Source organism: Pan paniscus, chromosome 16 (assembly GCF_029289425.2).
Source record: "Pan paniscus chromosome 16, NHGRI_mPanPan1-v2.0_pri, whole genome shotgun sequence".
NCBI lineage: Eukaryota > Metazoa > Chordata > Mammalia > Primates > Hominidae > Pan > Pan paniscus.
The window spans coordinates 81,983,786-82,001,660 of record NC_073265.2 but is presented as its reverse complement, the minus strand read 5'-3'; the positions used below and the strand labels follow the sequence as shown (position 1 = coordinate 82,001,660).

At 47.5% G+C, this 17,875-nt stretch overlaps 1 protein-coding gene across 1 annotated transcript in view; it reads right to left on the bottom strand.

Annotated features, from left to right (window-relative positions):
* Window positions 1-17,875, bottom strand: part of ST8SIA2 (ST8 alpha-N-acetyl-neuraminide alpha-2,8-sialyltransferase 2) — a 75,302-nt gene that overhangs the window by 17,769 nt on the left and 39,658 nt on the right. Inside the window, exons 3-5 of the mRNA XM_003816786.6 lie at window positions 16,588-16,716; window positions 12,353-12,610; window positions 6,061-6,354 (exon numbers count right to left, since the gene is read on the bottom strand). Of these exons, the coding sequence (XP_003816834.1) occupies window positions 6,061-6,354; window positions 12,353-12,610; window positions 16,588-16,716 (681 nt within the window). The remainder of the gene's footprint in view (window positions 1-6,060; window positions 6,355-12,352; window positions 12,611-16,587; window positions 16,717-17,875) is intronic.

The window sequence follows — 17,875 nt, the reverse complement described above, 5'->3', positions numbered from 1 at the left end:
AAGGTAGCTGACTTATGTCCAGATGTGAAATGACTATACTGATCCCTGGTCACTGCCCTAAAAGTGAATTCTCATTTGAAATTCCCACCAGCAAAGCAGAAGCGTTCCTATTTCTCCACATCCTCACCAACACTTGTTATTTTCTGTGTGTGTGTTTACTAATAGCCATGCTAGAGGGTATGAAGTGATATCTCATTGATATGGTTTGGATCTGTGTCCCCACCAAATCTCATGTTGAATTTTGTAACCCCTAATGTTGGAGGTGGGACCTGGTGGGAGGTGATTAGATCATCAGGGACAGTTTCTTGTGAATGGGTTAGCACCATGCAGTGGATACTGTCCTCATGATAATGAGTGAGTTCTCATAAGATCCGGTTGTTGAAAAGTGTGCAGCACCTCCCTCTCTCTCTTGCTCCTGCCATGTGAGACGCCTCACTCTCCCTTTGCCTTCTGTCAGAACTGGAAGCTTCCTAAGGTCTCCCCAGAAGCTGAAGCCGCTATGATTCCTGGCGAGCCTGCAGAACTGTCAGCCAATTAAACCTCTTTTCTTTATAAATTACCCAATCTCAGGTATTTCTTTATAGCAGTGTGAAAACAGACTAATACATTCATGTATTTAATTTGTATTTCCCTCATGATCAGCGGAGCATCTTGCCATGTACTTATTGGCCATTTGTATATTTTCTTTGGAGAAATGTCTATTCCAAGTCGTTTGCCCATTTTCGAATTGAGTTATTTGGGTTTTTTGTTGTTGAGCTGTAAGAGTTCTTCACATATCCTGGATGTTAATCCCTTATCAGGTATAGTATTTGTAAATCTTTTCTCTAATTATATGAGTTGCCTTGATAGACTGTCCTTTGATGCACAAATGTTTTACATTTCTAGGTAGTCCAATTTATCTATTTTTTCTTTCATTGCCTGTGCTTTTGGTGTCATACTTAAAAGACCATTGCCAAACACAAGGTGATGAAAACCTTCTCCTAAGTTTTCTTCTAAGAGTGAATTTCTTCTAAGTGAAATGTACAATTAACAATGCTTAAAATGCAGACAACCTACAGAACGGGAGAAAATATTCACAAACTATGCATCCGACAAAGGTCTAATATCCAGAATCTATAGGGAACTTAAACAACTCAACAAGCAAAAGACAACCCCATTAAAAAATCGGCAAAAGACATGAACAGCCACTTCTCAAAAGAAGACAAATAAGTGGCCAACAAATACATGAAAAAATGCTGCTCACCATGAATCATCAGAGAAATGCAAATCAAAACCACAACGAGATACCATCTTATACCAGTCAGAATGGCTATTATTAAAAAGTCAAAAAACAACAGATGTTGGTGAGGATGTGGAGAAAAGAGCATGCTTATATATTGTCGGGATTGTAAATTAGTTCAGCCACTGTGAAAAGCTGTTTGGAGATTTTGCAAGGAAAGTAGAACTACTATTCCACCCAGCAATCCCATTACTGGATGAGTATCCAAAAGAAAACAAATCATTCTACCAAAAGACACATGCACTGGCGTGTTCATAGCAGCACTATTCACAATAGCAAGGACATGGAATCAAACTAGGTGCCCAGCAGTGGTGGATTGGATAAAGAAAATGTGGTACATATACACCATGGAATACATCATGGACGCATGGTGTATTAACAACAATACCCATTCACAAGTAACTCTCCCTGATGATCTAATAACTAGAGGCCGTAATCCTAAGTGAATTAACACAGGAATAGAAAACCAAATGCCACATGTTCTCACTTATAAGTGGGAGCTAAACATTGGGTATTCATGGACATAAAGATGGCAACAGTAGACACTGGAGAAGAAGGGAATGGGGAAAGGGTTGAAAAACTGTTGGGTACTAAGTTTAGTGCCTGGGTGGTGGGATCATTTGTATCACAAACCTCAGCATCATGCAATATACCCAGGTAACAAACTTGCAGAGGTACCCCCTGAATCAAAAATAAAAGTTGAAAAAAAAAATCATTAAAATGGTAAATTTTATGTTATGTATATTTTATCAAAATAAAAGTTTATTCACACTCCCCCCCACATACCCTATAAACAGGGGGTTTATTGGGTAACACATCTTAACATAAGGAAACAAGATTATTTTGCAAACTGCAGTCCATTATTGGGACTTCAAGGTGAAGAACTCATGAGTGACTGGTTTAACTTAGTCGACTGCTCTGACTACTACAGAGTCCTGTCTTAAATTCAGCCTATTGCACTTTCCTCCTTGTGGCTCCAGCCTCTGGAACTCTTGAGTCCATAGGACAAGTCTTATGTCTTTCCCACATTGTAGCTCTCCAAGTGGCAGGTGGCAGCTGCCACAATCACAGTAGGCACGATTGATTAATTACATGTGTCTTCTGCGGGGCTCTGGGGTAAGGCAGATGATACAACCAAGCCAGTCACGGAGCTGGGGTCTGGACCCTTTGGAGGTGTCGCTACTGCCAAAGCCCATGGTTTTGGTGCTAGGCCACAGTGCCTCTTGGCCAGATTCCTCCTCAGCCTTCCTCTCTACAATCCCTTGGTCTTTTCTTGTGTGACTTTGTACTGCATCCCTCCCCAGCCCATTCCTCCACTTGCAGTGAACACCAGGTAAGGTCCCACCAAGGCAAGGGCTAAGAACATGCTCCCTACCTTTTCATTGGTGTCCTATTAGACCCAGCACCCTGCAGAGTCCAATGGCCCCACGGAGGGAGAGGATCATTGGCAGAATTCCATTCCAAGCCTCCGTTTCCCCTTCTTCTCCCCCTGCTAAAAGAAGAGGCTAATCTCCTGCAGTATTTCCTCCCGGGGTGGTCCTGCAACTGAAGATGTTGCAGTCTCAGGATGAACAGCCTGTTTGTTTAAAGGGCTTATTACTGGTGCTTAATGCTGTTTTGACAGATGAAAGTGAGTCAATTATAGCTGGAAATAGATCTGGCTGCATCAGTTTCTTCCAGGTGGTTGCCCATTCCCCATTCAAGGGACATTTTCTCTCCTTAACAAAGGGCAGTGTTTCTCCTCTTATCCCCAAGGACTCCAGAACCATCTCAAGAGTTTCCTCCTTCTAGGAAGGAACGATATTTAATATTTAAACAGTCCACGAGATGAGGGTTGCCACTGCAGACCTACTCTGACAGGGATGAAGTGAAAACATGGTCCTGAGAGACCAACCTCTAGGATAAAGTATGTAGCCCCATTGAGCCCCGTGTCCATATGGGGATCATTCTGGCTCCATCAGACACACATGTGGCTGCTCCTTATCGAATGTCTCTCTCGGGCTTTCTTGGGGGCAATGGGTTTTCCCTGTTGATACCCATCTTAATGAGACCAGTGTTGGTCACAGGCTTGGGTGACCACAGTCACCATGAGGACAAGAATCCTTTGTGGGTGGCTCAGAGGGCTTCCCAGGGTCACACTGAGTTATGCTAAGTCCCCAGTGAAGAGCATCCTGATGCCCCTCAGTCAGTGGGGAGTCTGTACACTGGGCTCCCTCACGTCCCTGGTGATCTGCCATGTGGTTGGATGGGCAATTGGGTATAGGGCCTGACCCCAAGCTGGGAGGTCAGGAGTGTGGTAGGATATACATTTGTAACAGGCATCTCACACTTCGTATGCTCAAGAAAGAACTCCCTTCCACAATGCCCCCAAACATGCATGGGCTTCTCTAAGCTCTGCTATCACAGACTATGGCACCGCCACATTGTGCTTGTTTGCTTGGGCTTGTTTGCTCAAACTCTAATTCTAAGAGTCATCCTGGATTTTTCTCTTTCTCTCCCCCATTATGGTCCTTAAATAGAATCTACCGGCAAATCCTGCTGCCTTTACCTCAAAATTTTATAGCAAATCTGACCAACTCTTAGATATCCCATGCCATAATCCTAGTCTAAGCCATCATTATTTCCTGCCAGAGCTATTGCAGCAGCTTCCCAACAAATATTCCAGCTTTCATTCTTGCTGGAGGGATCTTTTAAAGACACAACTCAGGTCTTCTCCCTCACCTCCTTCACTGCCCCTCAAACTTAGAACCAAACCCAAACTCTTTACCATGGCCCACAAACATATGTGCATTCTAGCCCCTGCCTCTCTCACCAACATCATCTCCTTCCCCTTTCTCCTTGCTCACTCTGTTTCAACCACATTTGTCTCTTGGTTGAACCTTGAACACACCCTCCTACCTCAAGGCCTTTGCACTTAAGGTTCCCTCCACCTGGAAGGTTCCTACCCCAGATCTGCACATGGCTGGTGCTGTTTTGTCCCTTGAGACTTAGCTCAAACCAACTTCTTTCTAGAGAAGAGTTTCCTGATAGCACCATTTAAAAGTATCTTATTTATTTGTTTACCTGTAATTTATCTTTCCCTATAAGAAAACTTAATTGTTAATGAGATCTGAGATCTTTATTTTATTCACTACTGTGTCTTAGTGTCTAGAACAGAGCCTGGCGCATAGTAAGCACTCAATAAATATATGCGGAATGAATGTGTTTAAGTTTTAAAACATGTACACAAATTGGCACTTTCCCATTGAGAGGCAGGATCTATGTCTACTCCCCTTGATTCTAAGCTAATTTAATGACTAGTAGATGATAATAGAAGTGACACTATGTGGTCTAAAAATGTGATGCAGCTTCTGCCTTGGTCTCTGGGCCACTTGTGCTAGAGCCTGGGCCACCATGTACACGTCTGACCACTCTAAGGCTACTATGCTGTGAGGAAGCCCAATCTAGCCCATGCAGAGAGATCATTTGGAGAAACCCTAATACAACATAAAGAGAGAGAGACGCATGGGCAACCCCAGCTGCTTCAGCCCCCCACTGTTTTACTTCTAGCCAGTCTGACTGCACCTGACCTAAGAACCATCCAGGTGAGCCCTTCTCAGATTCTTAGCCAACAGAAATTGTAAACAATATAAAATGGATGTTGTTGTTTTTTTAAGCCACTAAGTTATGAGATGATTTTTACTGCAATAGATAACTGGAAGAGAGTGAATGAATGATTAATATTAAACTATTTTTCTTGTGGCTGCTATCATGGGCACTAGTAAATTCCTAGCCAATTTACTGATCCAAGTGCCAGGGAGATCTATGCCAGGTCACATGAATGGGAGGAAACAAGGAGGAGACTGGGAACTACTACTTGTTTGGCTGGGGCTGTTTAAGAATGCCATCCAGGTTGACATGGACTTCTTGATAGGAATAGTTCAGACCCTCCTCAACATTTCCTATTTGTTTTCCTTAATTCTTGGAATCTCTTTCCTGGAATTAGAGATCCAGGCCTAACCAGGAAAATCCTTACCTAATTAGTTACATCAAAACTCTTCTTAAAGAGAGTGGATTCCATTGCTTTAACTCTCCCTATCTCTTTCATATGCCTAGGTAAAAAGTTCCCCTCCATCTTAGAGAGAAGACCTTGTGGACAAAAACATATCCTAAGAGACGCTCCTTTGAAGATCTCAGCCCAATCAGTAAGATGTGCTCTGTAGAGTTAGAGAATATTGCACTGAGACATAAAGATAGCGATGATTGATGATAACATTAAATGTTTCTACCGAAATTTTACTAGGCATTTCACATACATTATCTCATTTAGTCTTCACATCCTCCAATGTTACCATTCCCACTCATATTTCCCTGAAGAGGCAACTAAAGTTTAAAGAGATTAAGGTGAATTACTTGAAGTCAAGTGCATCTGATCCTGATTTTCTTGAAAATCACACACCTGGGATGGTATGTGACTTGCCAGCCGCCATCTCTCCTCCCATGTTCATGGCATCTGTTCCCACTGAGCCTCAAGACAGCCCCACCCCCAAGATCATTCTCAACTCAGCTCTCTAGGCAGGCACTACCCATTGGTCAAAATTGGCATGCCAGATGAAACCCACTTGCCAAACCCCCTCATCTCTCAAGGAATGGAGGCTCAGAAAGGCCAGGTGACTTGCTGAGGCCATCCAGCAAATGAGTGGTGGAGCTGGGATGGAAATGCACCTGGGAAAGGGATACTGCCTACCAAGAATCTCCCACACTTAGTGACGGTCCTACTGGCCTGTAGGGAGGCCGCTCACCCGCGAACAGCGTGCAGCAGGCGCAGCGAGGGGTATGCAGTGCGCACGTTGACGTGGTGCTTCAGGATAAGCTCGTTGACCCACTCAACACGCTCCTTGCCGCCCCGGGCCATGAAGGCAGGGATCCACAGGATGCTGCCATTGAGGCTGTGCAGCCGTTGCAGCAGCTTCTCCCGCCATGTGGCATTGACCAAGTCCTCAAAGGCCCGCTGGATGACCGAGGGGTTCATGGTTACCAGGTCTGTCTTGAGCCCCACATCCCGGGCATACTCCTGTACTGGGGCCAGGTTGCACCTGCCGGAGAAAAAGGCAACATGATCCTTTTGGGAAAGCTGAGACCCCTTCTTCTGTTTAACTCGATCCCATCCTTTGCCTCTCCTTGCTTCTTTCTCATCCCCAAACAAAGACCCAGGGCATCTCTCCACACTCACAGGCCCCTCCCATCATCCTTTCTCCTCCTTTTTCTGCCACAAAGGTTTACTGAGTTCATATCGTGTACCTAGAACTTTGCTAGACCCTGTGGATGTAAATGCCTGTCTTCTGGAGTTCAGGATCTAGGAGAGGAGGAAAGAAGCAAGTAAGCCAGTCCTCAGCCCACAAGATGATGATGCTGTTGCCAAGAGTGACCTGGCCCATTAGGTGACAGAGTGAGGGATCTGAAGGCAGACTCCCAGGCTCTAAACTGGCTTGGACACTTTCTACCTGTGTGAGTCTGGGAAACTTGCTCAACCTCTCTGTGCTTCCTGAGACCTTCCATTACTTTAGCTATGATAGAGATCACAACAGCATCCCTCCCAAGGATTAAAAGAATTGCTACATGCCCAGTACCTAGAACACTACTGGATATAAGAGCTTGATAAATGCTAACTGTTGTCATCGCTCTTATGGGAAGGAGGAGTGTCAGGTGGACTTCCCTGAGGTGGTGACCACTAAGCAGAAGTCTGTTAGTGGACAAGGTACACGAAAAGAGTGCTTCTCCAGTTTGCCAAGTCAGAAGAATCACCCCAGGCGCTCGTTAAAAATATAGATTCCCCGGTTCCTCGGCTGGAGATTCTGATTCAGCAGGTGAGCCTAAGCATCGATACCTATTTTTCACAAGCTCTTCCTCTTCAGGTAGTGTTATAGCCAAGCAGGTTAGGAATACCATGCTAGAGCACTGTAGGCACAAGAAAGGCATCCAAGGGCAGAGAGGTGGGAAACAGCATGGGTGTTTACGGAAAGGCAAGTGATTTGGTCTGACTGGAGCATATTGTGTGGAGGAGATGGGCTTGGGGAGGCAAGCAGAGTGAGATATCAAAGGACCTGTGTGCCAGGGACTTGGTTCTGAGGGCAATAGGGAGCCACTGAGGGTTCTGGAGCAGGAGAGTGACAGGGACGGTTTAGAATTTTTGGCCACAATTAGAAAGCAATGAGATGAAGTTGCAGTATGGATTGGAGGGGATGGATTTGGGTACTGGAGGGCAAACTAAGAGGCCACTGCAAACTCATGCTGACAATCAGGCTGCCTGGGTGAGCAGCCTCTGCTATTTAACCTGATGACTTCCTTGTGGGAGACCCGGCCTGGGTGTGCACACCTGGGTTTCCTGCCTGTGCCTGGGACTGGGATGGCAGCAGAGGGCACTGCAGGGGAGGTCTGGCTGCTGTCTGGCACAGAGGATTTAATGGTGGAAAAGCCCTTTGACCAGTGAAAATAAGTCTGAGAAATCCAGTTAAGAGTGTAAAAATAGAGGCTGGAGACATGAAGACAAGGGATCACAGGTCATCATCAAACGAAGAAATCCAGGAACGTACCATTTATCCTCCCTTTAAGCAAGGACTTTCCTTTTTCAACAACTGGGGAGAAAAAGTGGGTTAATCAGAAAGAAAACTAATATTTTTTGAGCCCCTGGTGTGTGCCAGGCACTGACTGGTCCTTTAACATAGGTCAGCTCATTTTTTTTGTGACCCAGTTTTAATCACCCTCCTGTCACACAGGAGGAAATGGAGGCCCAGTGTGTGAGAATCAACTTGCTCAAAGGCCCGGAGCTAGAAAGGGAACCACCAGGAGTCAAGATCAGGTATATTTGACTCAAAGAGCCTGTTTGTGATTTCAGACTGAACCCCCTAAAATATCGCGTCTTCCCATCCCTGCCCCTAGGCCTTGCTATCTTTGACTGTGGCTAAACATTGTAAGCAGATAGGATTGCCCTGGGTCAATTCACCTTCAGGAGCCCTTGCCACAGGCCTCAGAGACTGAGGTGTCACTGCAGCACATCAGCCAGTGTGGGGCTGCTCTGGTCTCAGTTACTTTTATTGCCTTGAAACCCGGCTGAGCCAGGCTTCCAAGGCCTTCCTGAGGGTCCTGGGGCCAATTCTAGGCCAAGCTCTGGGTCCTGAGAGCAGGGCCAAGTGGATTCCATGCAGTTCAGATGGATTGGGATCAACCATGGGGCAGGAGGGGCTGTGAAAGAGGCAAAGAGAATGAAGGGGATGTGGCACCTGACCCTGGTGGCTCACGAGGGGTGAAGCAGGAAATATACTCCCAACTGCAATGTTGGCCAGTCTGGGATGCCACCTCCTGGAAGATGCTGTGGGTAATGGGAACAGGGGCTGTGAGCTCCTTGCAGGCAGGCCCCAGCCCTCATTCAGTATAGGACTCGGCTCACAGTAAGGGCTCCATACCTTACCTGCAGAGACACAAGAAGAGGCAGGCAGGGATGGGCTGTGAAGTCCAAGCTTTTCCAATGACTGTGCCTCAGTGAGGATGCTGGGTTGGGGGAGCTCTGCCCTAAGTGGACTGTCTAGATGTCTTCTTTCCTCACCAGATGTGAATTGCTTCATTTAGTTGAGAAGGAGGCATTAGGAAGGGGTTCAATCTGATCTAGGCTCTCTTTTGTCCAACAGTAGGCCAGGCCTCCCAAAGTGACTTCTGAGTGGGCTTGGCTCCAGGCAGGAGAGGAGTCACTCCCTTCCAGAAACCACCACACCCACAGGTACACATTGAAGAGTACTCTGCAGGGTGAGAGAGGCAGCTTGGGCAGGCTCTGGAGGCCAACTACCTGGTCCACTGCCTGGCTCCAGCCCTCACTAGCTGTGTGGCATTTGCCTCTCTCTGCCTCAATTTCCTCACTGCAAAGCCAGGATAAAAACAGAGCACTCCATACAGAATAGTTGTGAGAATTAAATAAGTTAATAAACATGAAGTACATAGAATAGCACCTGGTACGTTCAAAGTGGCCAAAAAATGGTAAGGGATAACAGTGATGATGATGTGGTTTATCCATGGAAGGGCATTTGTTCATCAGATTCTCCCTATGGAAGAAGTGCGTGTGTGTGTGTGTGTGTGTGCATGCACAATGAAGTTCTGTTCCCCAAACATCTGGGAACTTATACTCTGCACACACGATCCCAGATAGACACAGTGTCCTCAGCCTGGCACTGCAGGATCATGGGGCTCTCCTGGGCCCAGCCCCTCAGACATTCCCAGCAGCACTTTGTGCAGCTGACGCTTGCTCGAGCAGTGCCCTGCCGGATCCATGCATCTGCCTTCTTGCTTCCACACCCCTCTTCATGCTGTTTCCTCCTCCTCACCACTTTCACTGGTCAAAGGCAAGCCACACTCCAATGCCGCTTCTGCCGGAAGCCTGCCTTGGACTCCCTAGGAGGCACTAGGTTTTGCAAGATCGTTGCATTTTGCGTGCCATGTGTCCCACCAGGACTTACAAGCTTGTGTTCCCCACACAGAGTTTTCTGAGAGGGGGTGAGGTCTTGCGTGTCTTTGTGTTTCTCCCACAGAGGAGGTAGGGTGAATGGATTGAAGACTTGGATTGGCAGAGACAGAAACCTCCATCAGGAGCTTCACAGTGTCTGCCATTCTAGTAAAGCCACATGGAGGCCCTCCTCTGGCCTGGCACAGCCTTGTACGGGAGGCCCAGAGATGGACACAGCCACTCTGCTCTGGAGGAGCTCACCACCTGGGGGTGAGGTGGGTGGAGTGGAGACAGAGTCCATGGGGAATTAACACTTAGTGTCCCTGTTGTGTGGGAGAAACCATCCCAGGCGTATTCACATATGCCGTCTCATTTAATGCTTGCAACATCATGCTCTCTTTACTGTTAGTGTGGGGCTTTGGCCTGTAGGATATTTCCAAGTGCAGGGCACGGAATAAACTCCTAGATGGGAAGAACCCAGAGGAATAGTCCCAGTGGGGTGGAGGAGCTAGTGCCACTGCTGGGTATCGTATCCCTGATGTCAAACGTAAGTCTGTACCCAGTGGGGCTGCATAATCTTGTCCTAAAACACCCCTCAGGTCCACCCCAGAGACACGTGGGAGTTTCAGAGCCATGGACATAAGCCTAAGGGACAAAGAACAACTGTACTTTTTGAAGTAACTTGCTCCTTGGCATTTTTGATCCATATTTTCCAAGTATGTGTGGACGGGTGTGGACACGACTCCCAGGAGTGAGGCAGAGCACACCCTGGCTGCACCTCTCCACGTGCAGTCACACACCAGCAGTGGCGTCCCCTGGGGTGCTTGTTAGAAATGCTGAGTTGCCGGCCACACCCTAGACCCCAAAAACTCTGCATGTCAATAGGCCCAGGTGACTCCTGTCCATGGTAAAGTCTGAGAAGCACTGGGCTAGAGCACAGACCGTATTCATAATGAAAGAACCTCAAGGCCAGCCAGTCCACCCAGCCCGTTTTACAGATGATAAAACTGAGGCCCAGAAAGGCAGAGAGATACACTCCAAGTCATGTGACAAATGGGTAGCAGAGCCAAGGCACAGCTTTGGACTGTGCGCTGCTGACTATGTGAAAGGGTCCCAAAAGGAAACTGTGGCCAAAATCTGCCTCTAAAAATTCCTGGGTCAGGACTTCATGGGGTGTGTAAAGCTCACTGTGGGGACTCACGACTTGTGACAATGGAAGAGGCATGGCTTACATGTGTGGCATTAGGTCAGACAGCCACCCCCCCCTCCCCTGGATACTGCTGGGCACTCCTGGAGAGGATCCGACCCCTTGGGAGGAGGCCTTGGCCCCCACACACTCACCGTTAACACCCACCCGTCACTCCTTCTCCGGCTTCCAATCAGACAGACCTGCCACTCTTCCTTCTTCCTTTCCCCTCCCCTCACCCTCCCTCCACCAGTCTTTAGGCTAAAGGGCTTTGAAAAACAGGGACTGAGCTGTTGGATATGCCAGGCCCAGACAGACCTAGCAGAGGATGACAAAACTCTGGCTGCCAGGCTGTGGTAGCGTTTCAATCCCAGAGGATGCAAGATTAAAGACACGGTTTCTTCCCATGTCCCAAGGTTTAGGGAACTCTACAATAGGGCGGCTTCCCAAAGCCCCAGGACAAGGCTGTCTTTGCCTGGAGTTGGTCCCCACAGAAATATGAGAACGTTTGCAGTTCTGCCAGGGCTGGGGAGCCGGCTGAAATGAAACTCGAGGCTCCGCGTGCCCTAATTTTGACCGGGAGACAGCAAAGCCTTGTTTCCATGACTGTAGTGGGTTGGGGGTCAGGTGGCAGGGCCATGGGCAACCTTGTGTGCAAATGTCCCAGGCAACTGGAAAATGAGAGCTGATATTTTAGAGAAAATTATAGTCAGGTACAAAATTCAAGTTTCCCTGTTACTCTCGCACTTTCCAGATTTTGAGAACAGGGTAATAAAGTCACTAGTAGGGCACCCCCTCCCAAGATACTTACAAGAGTTTTGCAAACTTGAACCAACAACTGGCCAGCCCAGGAGATTTTCTTACCAACCTTTTGTACCAGGCTCTACCTCAGGGGATCAGCAAACTTTTTCTATAAAGCGCCAGATAATGACATTTTTGGCTTTGCAGGTGATATGATCTCTCTGTTGTGACTCTGCAATTTCACCCAATGACTTAACCGTGCCCAGTGACTCCACTCTCCTTGTAGTGAGACAACAGCCATCAATGATATGAAAACGGGTGGCATGGCTGTGTTCCAACCAAACTTTAGGCTGCAGGCCAGCATCTGCCCATCTTTGCTGTGGATCAGTGATTCTCAACCTTGGCTGTAAATCAGAATGACCTGGGCTCCCTGGGTTGCCTGCACCCCTGCCACGCCTCTCTTCCCCTCTCCTCCATTGATTTAATTGGTTTGAGGTACATTCTGGACATTGGAGGCGAAGCTCCCCAAGTGATTCTGATGAGCAGTCATGGTTGAGAGCAGGGGCTAACTCCACCAGGGCCTCTTGTTTCAATCTCTTGGGACAGCTGGCAATGCTCCACTGAAACACAGCCTGCCCGCCGCTCTGGCCCCAGAGTGCCTGCTGGGGCGTGTTACCTGATGACGAAGCTGTGGGCGTCAATCTCCTGCCCACAGCCGCTGTTCAGCAAGACCCCTGAGTTGCCCACAATGGCACAAGTCCCAAAGTGCTTATTCTTCAGTGGCGAAGTCCTGGGGAGGAGCTCGTAGAGGTTCTGGGACACATTCATGGTGCTGTCTCGATCGAAGATGTAATGAATAATATCTCCAGGCTTCAGGGTTCCCTTTAGGACAGAAATGTCCTTTTCAGCATCCAAGAACTTTAAAATTTGCTTCCTGTGAAAACCAAACATGCGTGAGGAAATTCTCCAGGGTGCCAGCTGCCCTTTGCCAGCCCAGCTTTTCCTATCCAGGGTTGCCCTGCACGGTGGCTGCAGCCCAGCAAACACGCAGAGTATGATGAGAGTTCAGATGCCCTCGAGAACAGGTTCCAGGCAGGGATGGCCAGAAGTGGCCCAGAAGCAACTATGGTGGTGGCCAATATGGGGGTTGCCAGGGTTACACCCTCTTCCTTTGCTAGGTGAAAACTGCCCTGTGGAATCACTCCATTAGGGCTGGAGTGAGCTCCTCACAGCGGGCCCCAGAAGGAAGGGTGGCCCACTACCCCAGTTTCCCCAGGACTGCCTGGCTCGGGCACTGAAAGCCCCATGTCCCTGAAAGCCCCACAGTCTGGGGCACACCCAGACATTTGGTGAGCTTACATTACCCTCACTGTCTTAGGGGGATTTAGGGCCATCCTCTGACAGGGATGAAAATGAATGGCTAGGTATAAAATCTAAGTTTCTCTGCTACTCCCACACTTCCTAGATTTTGAAAAAAGGATAATAAATTTGTCTAGGAGCAGAAAGCCAGATGACAGGCGCCTCTCACTCCTTACCGGCCCATTTTCTTCCATGGAAGGTTTCTCTGGGCACATTGCAAAGGGGCTTTCTGGGGGGATGGATACTGTGACGTGTATGGACACTTTCTGCCTTTGAGACACTGAGAGGATGGCCTGCCATCCTGCAAGCTGGAGCACGTCCCCTTGCTGCCCCCTCTAGTTGCTCTCTAGTGTTTATGGGGGGATTGTAAACATGGACCCCTCCCAGTTCCACGGAGAAGGGCTCCTTTGCATTGTTTCAGAACGAAGCACAGCTCTCTAGGCTCTGGGGTAGCTTTGATTTAGAGAAAGTTCTCGAATCGAATCATCTAGCAAAGCACAAAGAAAGGATGGAGTGGGGTCAGGAAAGGGATGGGTGTCCTCTTAGCCTTGCCAGAAAAGCTTTACCTGAAACACACAGCCTTCTGCCAAGGAACCTGAAAATCCTAGCTGGGAGTTTTACTTAAAGAACTGTTTAAATCACCCGAGATTTTAAGAAATGATTCCAGTCATAAAGAGAAAGGAATTGAGTACCTAGATAAGCTGAAATTAATTTCATATTCTGCTGCAAATTCCTATCTAGAACAGATACAAAGATGCTGTTCTTTGTTTTCAGAGTCCTGGAGGTGCAGAATTTTCATGCACTTTGCAAATGTTAGACGCTGCAGGATGGCTGTCCCATCTCGCAGATAGTAACACTGAGGCCTAAAAGCCTGCTGGATTTGAGATGTTCACAACCTATGGTACGTTCCAGTAGGCTGCACATTCAGTCACTTGGGGAACCTTTAAGTATTTCAAATTTCCAGGCTGACATGTGAGAAATCTTGATTCTGAGAGTGGCCCAGTTCTCAGCATTGCTCTCAAAAGCTCCCCGGGTGACTTTAACGTGTGTCCAGGTTCAAGAGCCTCCGGGGCAGCCAGGGGGCAGCTAGAACACTTGGTAAGCTCGGCGCTTCTCATCCATTGTCTTTCCTTATTGATGACCTGCCTCTCTTGCTATCATGTAGGGGAAACCACCCTTGTAGAATAATTCGTATCTGTTGATGGAAAACAGAGGCACTGTTTTTATTTACTGTACTTTACCAAGGATTATATGACTTGACAAACTAATATAGTTGGGAAATTGCTGAAACCTTTGCAATTACTTACCCCAAAGCATTTAAAAACAAAGAGAGCCCCTAGAAAGCCCATAAATAAACACCTCTGTGAGTGAATTAATTTCTAACTAATTATGAGAAATTACCATCAATTATTAAACATCATTCCAAATCACTTGCAGAATCTTTTATTATGGATAATCTTGGTGATTAATTGAAGCTGGAGGAAATTCTTTTTCCCTCTGGGTAAAGGTACATTGTTGCTGCTGAAGGGACTGTGTTTGCAGGGTCTTTATGAAGGACACAGTCTCGTCTTCACAAGGGGTGGGGGAGCTATTTCTCTATCCAATGGTTGGAGAAAGGGACATTGGGGACCATGGGTAGCTCATACTGGCAGGAGGATTTCATTCACGGTGGTATAGTGGGGAGAATGGTGACCCCCTCTAAAATATATGCCCACCTCCTAACCCCTGGAACCTGTGAATGTGACCACATTTCAAAAGAGCATCTTTGCGGATGTAATTAACTTAAGGATCTGGAGATTAGATCCTGGATTACCCGGGTGGGCCCTAAATACAATGACAGGTGTCCTTATAGGAGACAGAAGAGAAGAAGATAGAAGCACAGAGGAGAGGGCCACGTGAAGATGGAGGCAGGGGTTGGAGTTCTGCGGCCACCAGAGGCTGGAAGCGGCGAGAGGATGGGTTCTCCCTTGGAGCCTGCAAGGGGGTGCTCAGAATTGTGGCATCCAGAGCGGTGCAAGAATAAATTTCTGTTGTTTTAGGCCACTGCCACGTTGTTGGTAATTTGTTACAGCAGCCCTAGGGAACTAATGCAGTTGGGGTTGCCAACTCCACGGTGTCCCTGATCAAAGGGGGCGGTTGTTAGGGCTTCGTGAGGGGGATGGAGGGCCACCAGGAGGCCTCTGAAGAGGCGGTAAGTAAGGAGTGCAGGGTGGCAGGGAGTCAGCTAATTCAGATGGTTTCTCAGCTGCTAGGTCCCCAGAGCTCATGCCTTTCAATTCCCCAGCCCTGCACAGGTCCCAAAACTAAGCTTCAAGAACTAGGGTGCAGAGGCATTTCCATTTTGACAGTGAGCCTTGTGGAGGGGGCAACTCCCTGCTCTGTGTGGTGACATTGCTGATGGCTGCTCTCCTCTCTCCCCATGGTATGGCCTGGGATGGTCATCAATCATTCCCCGTCTGGTTCTGCCTATCGTCCCAACCTTACCCCCTTATTCCTTGCCTCCTGCTTCCTGCTCCTGCAGCACTGTCCACAAGCACCAGATCACAGACTCTGTGCATGTGGGAAGCAGCTTGGTGAACTCCTAATTATCCTTCAAAACCCACTGCTCCTGGCCAGCCTTTCCTGGCCAGTCTTCTTAGTCCTCTTACAAAATGAATGACTCTTTGCTCAGTTTGGCCTGTTTATTTCCATCTATGTGTAAGATGCAGCACCACCTCATGTGTATGTCATACCACGCTGTCTTGTCTTTGCTTATATTCATGTCCCCAGCTAGCATGTCTGATTCATGCTAGCACTCCCGGGGCCCCAGCACGATGCCTGGAACTGAATAATTGGATTATACTTACAAATATTTGCTGGGTCAATCATGGCTATATCTAAGCTAAGTGTCCAAAATGCCGAAGTTGTAATTCCTTCTCTACAGTTCCCCATTGCCACTACCCGATGATGGCTGCAGTGCTCTGAAAACATCACTCTGCACAGATCAGGACGAGAGCTGCTCTCTGGCTAAACAGACCTCTGCTTTCTGGTCGGGTGTCATGTCAGTTCCTGGGTTCTCCGGATGCCCCTGTGGCTCTAGGTTTTCATTTTCACGTTGTTAGGGAGGAGCAGCCTATACAAGCCCAAGGCCTGAGGGAGGGAGCAGCTCTCCAGGAACAAACTGGAGGACTGTCACTGAAAGGGGATGTGACTCCCAGGCAGACCCCAACAAGTAAGGACTCTTTATGCCTGGGAAGAAGCAGCCACCTGTAGCCTCCACTGCCCAGATTCCCTCTGCTGCTGACCCGAGACTCAAGGTTTGCTGCTTCTAAGCCCAGAACCTCAGCGGGTGTTCCTGCCACCGCCTGGCCCCAGTCGCCACGGACACAGGCTGGGCCGCTGGGCTTGTCTCGGGTTTTTATTTCCGATTGATCACTTACAGATGAAACCTGCCTCAGTGGGAGGTAAACATTTTATTTCTATCCTGACTTCTTTAGATGACGAAGAGCGGCAATTTGCCCGTGTATGCTCAAGACCAAGTCTACCTCTTGTCCTGTAGGTAATTACCAGTACCTGATCCTCAGAGAGAGCGTCTGGTTATGTCTCCATTTGGACGAGGCTGGCTGGATGTTGTGCTTGATGCTTTCATTACTTCTGTCAACAACAGCTGGTGATGAGGAGCCGTTTATTACAACTTCAGCTCTGGAAGGAAAAAAAAAAGAAAGAGGGTAGACACGATGTGTTAGCAAGCCGACGACAAGTCTAATAGTTTTGTTTTCGCACGGGCTTGAATGTAAACTTCTCCAGAAGAGCAAAATTGCAGTTATTACCTGAGAAGAGAAGGAAGTCTATTTATCTTCCAGTAATGCAGAAACTCTGTCCCTAAGGTATAACCTACATACATTCTTGGAGACAGGAAGTAGGGTGATAAACTTATTTTTCTTCCCCTGCCCCTAGTGATTTTTTTTTCCTGGTAAAACCTGGCAGTCACTGTCAGAAGAGTAATATTTCTTATTCAAGCTATTGATAAGAAACTCTATAAGGAGCAGGTATATGAGCAACAAAGTATCAAATGATGGGCTTACAAACTTAAAAGAGAAAACAAGAACTCATACCAGGACAATGTAATTGTAGCCTGTGGCTTCACCTTCCTCCCTGGCAGCCCCATCACTCTCTTGAGGGTAATTCTGAGATATGCTCCTTGAAACATGGACCTTGTTACACAGTCATCTGTGCTGTGTCTGTCCCTCATAGGAGACTGTACGCAAGGGATCTCCCACATTCATTTTATATTCCCTAATGGTCTAACATAGCGGGTGCTCAATAAATAAGTATTGTTGAATTTAGGTTGAAATCGATCCTGGGGGAGCCTCGAGTGAATGAAAGAACTGGCTGGTTTATACTCCCTGGGTGGATCACGATTCTGGGTAAACACCCCCTTTCCATCTGACTCAGGAACACCAGGTATTATAGGACTGGCTTGAATTCAGAGGCTTGAAATCTATGCTAGTAGGTTTCTATAAACTAGGTTACAATTCTATCTTTAAAGGCAGTGTAAGAGTTAGCCGCCTTGTTGCCGGATGCACACAGATATATGTGGGTCACATCCAAAGTTCTTTTTGTCTGTGCTGACAGCAGATTCTCCCAGTTAGAATAAGTGGATTTGTGATGACACATTCTGAAGCTTCAAAGAGTTCAAACCAAACATCTGTGTCCTCTCCATTTATCTTGAAACAGCCAAGTTAAAAAAGATGAAATCCTGTTAGTGAGTTCTAAACCTGACGCTCCACTTTGACTGTTTTCTTTTTTTTTTTGGAGACAGAGGCGGGCTCTGTCACCCAGGCTGGGGTGCAGTGGCGTG